At 54.1% G+C, this 10250-nt stretch overlaps 1 protein-coding gene across 2 annotated transcripts in view; it reads right to left on the reverse strand.

Annotated features, from left to right (window-relative positions):
* Window positions 1–342: 342 nt before the first annotated feature.
* The window catches only part of TMEM131L (transmembrane 131 like), a 172735-nt gene continuing 162827 nt past the window's right edge, over window positions 343–10250 (reverse strand). For both annotated transcript variants that reach the window (XM_040251419.1, XM_040251420.1), the window contains 4 exons: window positions 5644–5764; window positions 3403–3494; window positions 2015–2154; window positions 343–1413 (listed from right to left, as the gene is read on the reverse strand). In XM_040251419.1, the coding sequence (XP_040107353.1) occupies window positions 1138–1413; window positions 2015–2154; window positions 3403–3494; window positions 5644–5764 (629 nt within the window). In that variant the 3' untranslated portion in view covers window positions 343–1137. The remainder of the gene's footprint in view (window positions 1414–2014; window positions 2155–3402; window positions 3495–5643; window positions 5765–10250) is intronic.

The raw sequence follows: 10250 nt of genomic DNA on the forward strand, positions 1-10250 counted from the left end.
GGTCTGCTCAGCTGTCTCCCATCGGTGGACACTGAAGTTGTTTCCGCCATTTGGCTGCTGTGAACAGTGCTTCAGTGAACACAGCGCACAAGGGTTTGTTTCTGTTCCTTTGGGTGCACACCTAGAAGCTAAACGACTTCTCAGTATTATTCGGTTTTAAGGACAGGGTCAGTAGCCTGAGAGCGTTCCAGCAGCCATGCATGCCAGCGGGTGCTCCCTGCAGAAGGGCAGTGCCAGATTACAGCCCATTTACCCTCCTTACCCAGGCCCCACAAGACCATGAGAAAGAAAACGCGTGAGCCTGACATCCCACTCAAATTCCAATAAAGACACAACAACATGTAAAAATAAGCCATTTTTATTAAAAGTTGAAACGTTTTCAAAGTTTATACATGCAATCAGATAATTCCAACATCATGTGAATCTCTAAAATCCCTGACAAGCAAATACACACTGGCCTGGGGACCACACACCAGCTCTGTGACCTGCTCAGAACTTGTCTGTGGACTCAGCCTGCTCGCTCGGAGGGAACCCTGACGCACTTACCAGCATGTCCCTGCTGCTGCTGACCCCGGGGACTGGCCTGACGGATGTGAGGGAACATGCCTGCCACGTGTCAGCAGAACAGCACTGGGCTCTGCTCCACCCAGCAGCCGTGCCCACCAGGACCGGTGTGTCTAGGCAAGTGACTGGCAGTGAGGTTCCCCAAACCAGAGGCTTGTTTCAATAAAAGAAGCACTTGAAACAAAATCCTCCCCACCTGAGCCATAGGCCAATTATGGCAGCATCCCTGGGAATGCTACCCGATCGAGGTGGCTTTTTGCAAGCTCCCGGGGAGCTGATGCTCTGGAGGTGGACCCACCGCAGCCCCTTCTTTCCCCACTCTTACCTTCTTAGATGCTGTCCTGGTCCCAATGTGAACATATGGCATGTCGACGTGTTTGTGGAGTCATGATGCTTTGTTTCTATCACTGATTTGTGAAGGGTTAAAAAAACAGAGCACCCAGATTTCATACAAAAATTTATTTTCATATAAAAGTGCCAAAATATCCACCAACGTCAATCTATCTCAACCAGTTTACGCTAGTGATCCAAACGCAAGCCTCTTTATTCACATTGTTTGGACTCGAATCCTTTTCACACGTTCCCACAGTAGCTCGAGTCTCTCGACAGTGGGAAGTTTGCATTCCTGTTCGCTGTGCTAGTCCATATGTCCAGGTCCATGTAGGCACGGAATGGGTTAAACCCGGGGTAATACTCCTTGCACATGACTGCCTGGTTCTCCATGTGAGCCGAGTGTTCCGTGGTGGGGTCGATGGTGCAGCAATTCTCATACATGTCGCTTTGCGGGGCCCAGATGGAACCAAAAAGTCCAGACATTGGAGACAAGCTTCGGGTGCTTGTGAGGTAGGGCTGAGGCATGCACGAGGAAGGGGGGAAAAGGAAATATGTAAAGAAATAAAGAAGCCTTAGAAAGCAATGTCAAGGTTGCCTGCGTCCTCGGGGCCGCCTGGATGCTGCCATTCTACCCTCAACCACCGTGGTGTCTCTAACTCCATTTTTCTCAAACAGAAGGCCATGAAATTCCCATCCAACTAGATAAGCTCATTTCAGGTCGAATGCCTTCTATCTGTAAAAACACGGTGGAGTGGGTGTGAGCGGGGGAAGCCCTCCAGACCATGGGTGACCCTGCCTGACCTTCCTGGAAGGTTCATCTCCTCTCCTCCCACAGGCGGAAGGTCAGCGGGGCCACAGGAGCCCACCAGCCTCCCGGAGGGCTTCCTGGCCCAGGTGCAGCGTCACTGATAACCCTCTCTCCTTGATGCGGTTTAGGGCGTCGTGGCTGCCAACGTCTGCAAACCCCTGTCCATCTGCCTACCTGGGAAGCCACTGCAGAGAGTGGCTAGAAACCCAGGGGAACAAACCAGGGTCCGGCGCATCTGAACCCAACCGTAACCCAGGATGACACGGGCACCAGAAGAACCCAGGGCACAGCAGGGCGGGTGGCACTGACCGGAGAGCTGATGAGACCGGCGTGTCCCCAGGCAGTCGGCACGCTGGGGGGGCTGCCCCAGGCCGACGGGGAGCTGTGGTCAACGAAGTCCGTCTGAACCTCGGTAGGACCGGGGAAGCCGCTGGGGTAGTTCATGCTTTCTGCAAAGAGCGGAGACATCAGCAGAGGTGAACCCGTTTCAGGACAGAATGGAATTCTCACCCTCAGGCAATAAGCTTTCAAGGACTTACTGTGTTGACAAGTTAAAGACAGACAGAAAATAATTACTCTGAGACACAGCACCTGGTAAGCCCTCAGTGAGGAAGTTCTTCCTCTGGGCTTGCTTTCCTGTATGTGATCATCGGGTGGGACTCTGTAATATACAGAGTATGCTATAATACTGCTATGCTTTATAGCAGCAAATGCTACTGTAGATTTAGAGTGTCGTGGTTCTTCCTAGTCCTTGAACTTTTCTTTTATTGCCTGCCACACCAGCGTCGGCCATCTGCACATACGCCACACGCACTGATAATGGCAGTAGGAAACCAAGCACTTCTCAGATGACAGTAAGAAGGCATAAACACAGCTGCACACACAGAAGAGAGCGACCACAGCACCCCCTTGTGGTTACCACGGAGCACTGCACGCGTCAAAATCCAGATAAGTACAAGCATCTGTCCATCAACATACTTGAGCGCAAGCATCTGCCATTCATCAGTTTCCCCTCCACGAGCTTTCCCTTTCTTCTGCAGCACTATCCAGGGGTATAAGAGTCAGAACATGCTGAGGAACAAGCACGTGAATCATTCTACCTCTCCTGGGACTTGTCTGCCTGAAAAGAATAACTAATAGGTGGGACCTTCCTTAGTTTGGGCTTCCCTGGTAGCTCAGAGGTTAAAGGGTCTGCCTGCAATTCGGGAGACCTGGGTTCGATCCCTGGGTCAGGAAGATCCCCTGGAGAAGGAAATGGCAACCCACTCTAGTATTCTTGCCTGGAGAATCCCATGGACGGAGGAGCCTGGCAGGCTACAGTCCACAGCGTCACAAAGAGTCAGACACGATTGAGCGACTTCACTTACTCAACTCACTCAAAGACCCAGCCCCCCAACAGATAGAGCACATTTAGGTTCATGTAGGTCCGAAAGGCCCTGTTCCACCCAATCTGAAGGACTAAACAGAGCAGGGTCATTTGTACATGTCCCCAGACCCCTGGGTCTAGCAGGCCTTTTGAGGCCATATAAAATCACACAGGGCAAGCGTGCTGCGCCCACCTGAAGGCTCAGCGGACAACTGGAAGATGACTCTCAAGGGCACTTTCTCTGCAGTTAGTGTCCTAAGTACACACACCCTTTTGACTTTGACTTTCTGAGAATAAAAGGATGTCGCTGAGACTGTCCAAACAGCTTTACCTTCTGGAAAGGCACTGAAGTCGTTCAATTCCAGGGGGCAGTACACACTGGGAAACTGGCCTTCATATGCGGCGTTCCAATCAAAGAAACTGCTACAGAAAACAAGGGGTCTAGTTTCAGAAACAGGATGTCGACAGATCAAGGAAAGAAAGAGGAAAAAGATCTTACTGTCCAGCATCCTCATCACTGCGAGTTCTTCAGTTTTGGAAAATAAAAGAAGTACTTTATCGTCACAGAATCAAAGACCAACTCAAGGCTCACCAGTGCTGCAGGAGGGGGCGGCTCGGACCGGACACCCCCTTCCTTCCTTCCCTCACTGGATTACAGCTGCTTTACGTCATGTGAGTTTCTGCTGTGCGATGATGTTAACCTCCGGGAGTATACACGTACCCCTCCCTCGGGGGCCTCCCTCCCACACCCAGCCCACCCTCTAGGTCATCACAGAGCACTGAGCTGAGCTACCAGGCTACGCAACAGGTTCTCTCTACCTATTTTACACACGGTAGTGTATATACATCAGGGCTACGCTCTCACCTTGTGCCCCCTCTCCTTCCCTTGGTGAGTCTACAGGTCTGCTCTCTGCATCTGTGTCTCCAGTTGTGCCCCGCAAATAGATTCATCTGTACTGTTTTTCTAGATTCTCTATATATGCGTTAATATATATGTTTTTCTCTGATCTACTTCACTCTGTATGACAGACTCTAGGTCCATCCCCACTTCCTTCAAAGGGGACGTAATTAATGCGCAGCATAGAGAATACAGTCAGTAACGCTGAAACACTGGTGAGAGAGACGGACCTAAGTCTTTATGTGATGATCATTTTGTAATGTATAAAAATATCAAATCACCATGCTGTACACCTGAAATTAACACAATGTTTTATGTTGATTATAATTCCAAAGAAAGTTAGAGCTGGAATTTGATCTCTTGAGTATAGTATTTGGGTGAAAGGGGGCAGGGGAGCTCTTTTTAAATGAAACAAAGCAAATAAATTATGCATGGATAGGGGAATGGATCAAAACCTGGCTTTCAGTTTGCCAGAGAAGTACTTTCACTCAGACTGCAAAATGTTCTCACCCCTAGTTAGGTGTACACCATGCAAGCAGGACTAATATTTGAAAGAAAACTGCTCTCCCTTATAACTAATAGCTATCATATTCTTAAAAAAAAAAAAAAAAAAAACCCAGCCAGGTTGTGAAGTGAAACCAGAGGCAGGACCCATGGCTCTGGCTCTGTCAGCATGGGGAGAGCTGGATGCCACTGGGGGTTCGGGCAGCCGCTCTGGGACTCTCACACACCCACACTAACGACCACCTCCACTCGGGGCCAGGCCGGTACTCAGCTCACGTGGACCGCAACCATACAGAACGTGATTCTCGATAGATACTTTGATCCCGATTGCAATCTGGATCTTCATTACAGAAATAAGAAAGTAACGACTTTGTAATAAGCTGGAGCCCCTAAAAAACCTCAAATGGATTCTGATAAAACACAGATATTAACATTTTCTCAAGTGTTCGTCATCATCAAATGATAAATCCAATGGCAAGTCTAAGACGCGATCTTTAAAAGCTTTAAATGTGTTCAAGATTAATGCTATAGAAAACGGAAATTCCTATTCTGTTAGCAAGGAGCAATTATGAGGAACTGTTTTCGTTTTTTCAGTTGTGCCTCTGATACATGAATAGCTCATCTTTTCCATTTAAAAAGGAAAGCGCTGATGTGGTCACTGGCTGGATTGCTCTCTTCCTTCAGGGCTTCCCTCAGTTTCTGGCTTATAATTTCTCAGACATCACAACTCAAGTCTGAAAAGGCAGATGGCAACACACCGCCGAGGGGCTGCGGAGGAAGCCGGGTCGGACTGCCGTGAGGACTGGCTCCCAGCCCCGCCCTGGGTGGGAGCACGTAACCTGCTGGGCACCGCGGCGGGCGCCGGCCCGCCGCTCTCCAGGGCGCAGCCGAGCTGCCGTGAGGACCGGCTCCCAGCCCCGCGCGGGGTCTCCCGGCCGCGGGAGCATGTACCTGCTGGGCTCCGCGGCGCGCGGGGGCTGCACAGCCGGCCCGCCGCTCTCCAGGGCGCAGCCGAGCTGCCGTGAGGACTGGCTCCCAGCCCCGCGCGGGGTCTCCCGGCCGCGGGAGCACGTACCTGCTGGGCACCGCGGCCGGCTCGCCGCTCTCCAGGGCGCAGCCAAGCTGCCCTGAGGACTGGCTCCCAGCCCCGCCCTGGGCGGGACCACGTACCTGCTGGGCACGGGGGCGGGCGGGGGCAGCGCAGCCGGCCCGCCGCTCTCCAGGGCGCAACCGAAGCCGCCGGTCACACACACGGGCTGCACGGGCCACAGGTCCCCCGGAGCACAGAGACCTGTGGGAGAGAGCAGGCCTCTCAGCCCCCCTTCCTGCAGGGCAGCGCACCCCCTCGCCCCCCGACAGCGCCCCCACATCACCCACGGGCCTGCCACGCCTGGCGCCGCGGATAAGGAGGTCACATGGAGGGACTGCTTCCTGCAAAGCCCCGTCGGGGTCCCAGGACACCGGCATGAACAGGCTGACGTTCAGGTAAGCAGAGACACAACAGGCAGGAGGAAGAAGCTGGGGCAACAGCGGCCTGACAAGAGACACAATCCTGTGGCAGAGAGGGGCGGCCCGCCTCCGCCGGGGAGGGAACGGCCGGGCCCCAGGAGGCTCAGGGCATGGTGGGGGGCGGGGGGACGGACATGAGTGAGCCCGGCTTTCCAGAGCCGCCCCCACGCCTTCCTGGGGAGGGACCTGTCCCCGCTCCCCGTGCTGGGGAAGGCCTGTCTGCGGGGTCAGCCGACACCAGCCATGCAGTTCTGAACCGTCTCCTAAAGCTGCCCCGGGGGATCCAGGCCTCTGCTGCTCCCAGCCAGCACCTGCCAGGACCTCCACAGGTCTCCACCTTCACCACCACAGCTGCTGCTCAGCCATCTGTGGGATGCACAGAGATGGACGGACAGACACACGCCACTGGTTGGTGGCACAGATTAGAGACAAACTGGCCATCTACACACAGGCCGGGCCTCCACAAGGAAAGACTAGACTCAGCTGTTGGAAATGCTCTGGGGACCGAAGATTCACCAGCCAGCTGGCCACATGGGGACACCGCCTGCCTATACTCCTGGAGGAGGCAGGTCCACCGTGGGGGCCCAACATGTGGACACAACACTCACTTTGCAGGCAGCCTATGAGCCCTCGGGGAGCTGCTGGTAATCACCCGCCTGCAGACCTGGAAATGTACAGCTCAAGATGGTCCCAGTGACCCTCCAGCATTTAAAGAAACACCACTGGAGACCACGTAGCTATCACAGCAGTGGGGGTCCCTCAAAGATGAGGCCTGCCTCCTAGGGCCACCCTGGTGCTTTAGGGCTGGCTCAGCGGCTGGGCCCAGACCCTGTGCTCAGTCCTGAAGGGCAATGCATCCTGCCCCGAGTCCTGGTGAGAGCCGCTGGGACCAGAGGCTGGATGAGCTGATGAGGAGACCTGGTTCCCGTTCTGTCAGTCAGATTCACCAAGAACTGCTTCTAAAGTCACGTGCTCATGAGCAAACGGACCAGTGGCCAGGACCGCACAGAGACGAGGGGCGGGCGTGCTGCTGCGAGACTGTCTCTGGGGGTCTCAGGCGTCTCCACGCCACCGAGAGGGTGTGCTGGCCGCCCACATTCTGACCTGTCTTTCCAAGGACAGCCACTGAACAAGGTCTCGGGAGATGTGGGGAGGGTCTCAGTGTAGAGCAAGGGGCAAGTCTGCTTTGTCCAACGTGATACAGACGTCATCTCCTACCTATTATTAAAAACCGAAACACGCAGGTTTCCTAAGTGTGGGGCTCCCTTCCTGTAACGCAACCACAGACCACTGCAGGTGCAGGTGGGCCCTGCACGCCCCCCACATCACCACTCAAAGCCTGGGGACCTGCAGAAGTGTGCTTATGAGGCTCTCAGGCTGCTCGTTGTGCTAAGCATCCGGTGCCTCTGACCCAAGCCTCCTGTCCTCTGGTAGCGTCCACAGAATCACAGCAGGCAGAGCTGAGCTCAGGTGAGCACTGCAGACCCCTGACCAGTCTCCACAGTGACGCGATCTGATTCAGACCCAACACCACCCTCTGGCTGCAGTACTAAAAACGAACAGTGAGGTGGCAATACATGTTAACTAGACTCACCGTGGCGACCGTTTTGCAAAATGTACGTATACTGAAACCTGGAGGCGGGCACGGCAACCCACTCCACTCTTCTTGCCTGGAGAATCCCATGGACACGACTGAAGTGACTTAGCATGCATGCACACACATACATTGAATCACTGTATTGCTTATATGCCAGAAACTAATAAAATGCATGTATCAATTATACCTCAAAAGAACAAACAAAAGAGGAGACAGTGAGGGGAGGTGAGAGCAGAAGCAGAGACTTGTTAGGAGACTGTGGTGATACCCCACGTGAGAAATAACGGTGGCTGGGAGGAGACGTGCTCAGACTCTGGGTCTAGGTGAAAGGCAGAGGCTGAGAGGTCAAGGATGAGCCCCAGACCTCTGCCTGAGCAAACAGAAAGCGCGAGTGGAAGGCTGTGTGAGAAGCAGGCTGAGGAGGGAAGTGTTCAGTCTGGGACGCCCACATAGCCCCAAGGACATACGGCAGATGGAAGCTGGTGGTGTGGGGTCCAGGCCGATGGTGCAGAGGTGGGGGCCATCAGGGGGCTGGAGAGGGATAGCCCCCCAGGGTAGCATGACCCAGACAAACAGGAGAGCTGGGGGAGTGGAGGGGGACTGCACCAGGACCCCCAGGTCACAGCCCAAGCAGAAGGGGCAGGGTGGGCGTGGAGACTGAGGACAGAACAGGGCTCATAGACACAGAGGCGGTGGGGCCCCAGACACACAGGCATCACCCCACAGCCAGCCCCGCAGCCTCAAGGCGGACAGGGAGGCTTGTCAGCAGGCGGATGCCACTCTGAGCGGCTCCGCACAGACTGCCAGGCCAGGGAGAGAGGCTGCTGCTGCCCTCAGGCCAGGCCGGCGGGGGGTTCCCAGTGCTTCTGCTGTGCAGCAGGGGCTGCCCACTTGGAGAGAGCCGGGCAGCGGCACTGTGCTGGATGGGCTGCGGCAGAGGGCGGAGGATGGCGCAGGCGGGGCTTCTGAAGGTCTCCACCAGCTCCTCTCTGCCCGGGGCAAACAGGAGGCCTTGGCAGAGAAGGCGGGGCAGAGGCACTGAGTGTGGGAGTGGGGAGGGCGGGGTCTGCAGCAGGCCGGCCAGCCGTGTGTTCTGTTCTCCACTCTCTCAGCCACAGGCAAAGGAGCCGGAAGACTTGGGCAAAAGCACGCCTGTGGCTTTGGAGGCGCCTTCAGCACAGGGGAGAAGGCTCAGCAGGGGTGTGGCAGCGGGGCAGAGGGCAGAGGCTGGCACGGGGGGTGGGAGGTGGGGCGGAAGAAGGGGCTTGGGATAGGCCCTGCGGACAAGGAGGGCAGTTTCTGAGGAACTTAAGGGCCTAAATAGGGATTTTAACAGGTCACCAAAAAGTACAGTAAGCAAACTTAATTCAACATTCAAAAAACTAAGATCATGGCACCTGGTCCCATCACTTCGTGGCAAACAGATGGGGGAAAAATGGAAACAGTGACAGGTTTTATTTTCTTGGGCTCCAAAATCACTGCAGATGATGACTGCAGCCATGAAATTAAAAGACACTTGCTCCTTGGAAGAAAAGGTATGACAAACCTAGACAGCATATTAAAAAGCAGACACGTTACTTTGCCAACAAAGGTCTGTATAGTCAAAGCTGTGGTTTTTCCAGTAGTTGTGTACGAATGTGAGAGTTGGACCACAGAGAAGGCTGAGTTGAAGAACTGATGCTTTCAAACTGTGGTGCTGGAGAAGACTCTTGAGAGTAGCAAGAGACTCTTGAGAGCAAGGAGATCAAACCAGTCCATCCTAAAGGAAATCAACCCTAAATATTCACTGGAAGGACTGATGCTGAAGCTCCAATACTTGGGCCACCTGCTGCAAACAGCTGACTCACTGGAAAAGACCCTGACACTGGGAAAGAGTGAAGGCAGGAGAAGGGGACGACAGAGGATGAGATGGTTGGATGGCATCACCGATGCAAGGGACACGCATTTGAGCAAGCTCTGGGAGTTGGTGAAGGACAGGGAAGCCTGGTGTGCTGCAGTCCATGGGGTCGCAAAGAGTCGGACACGACTGAGCAACAGCAAAAGTAAACTGCAGGCTGTTAACAAAGACGAGGTAACAACACACTTGAAACACGTACACACAACAAGCAGATGAGAAAAGACTCTCCAACTGACAGAGACACAGAGGAGAAAGTGGGAGGCGTGCCCGCTTTGACGAAGGTTCTCTTTTTCCTCATCATGAGCTAAGTCCTCTCTCCCCTCTATCACCTCAAAGAAAAAAGGGGCACCTCCTAAACCTTTCCATATCTGGTCTCAGCGAATTACTGAATTTAACAGTATTTTTTTCACAGAAAACACGTATTTTTATTAGACTCACAAATAACTTATTTCTGGTGATAATCGGACAGCACTCCAAAACGTAAGCATAAAGCCTCACAGAGCCTCCTCCTACGTTCAAAGTTAACACGCTCCACTGTGCCGAGCAGCCTTTAATTTCATCAGGGACACGAGCGAAAGCAAGAGCTAGACGGTGCCCCTGAGGCTGACCAGCAGGCATAGCCTGCGCCTGGTGAGGCAGGACGGAGGCCCAAGGAGAAAACAGGAGACGTGAGACAAGGGCACGAGAAGGGATGGGAAGGAGAGGGGAGGAGGGGGAGAGGGGAGGAGGGGGAGAGGGGAGGAGGGGGAGAGGGGAGGAGGGGGAGAGGGGAGG

The sequence above is a fragment of the Oryx dammah genome, unplaced genomic scaffold (assembly GCF_014754425.2).
Source record: "Oryx dammah isolate SB20612 unplaced genomic scaffold, SCBI_Odam_1.1 HiC_scaffold_12, whole genome shotgun sequence".
In the NCBI taxonomy this organism is placed as follows: domain Eukaryota; kingdom Metazoa; phylum Chordata; class Mammalia; order Artiodactyla; family Bovidae; genus Oryx; species Oryx dammah.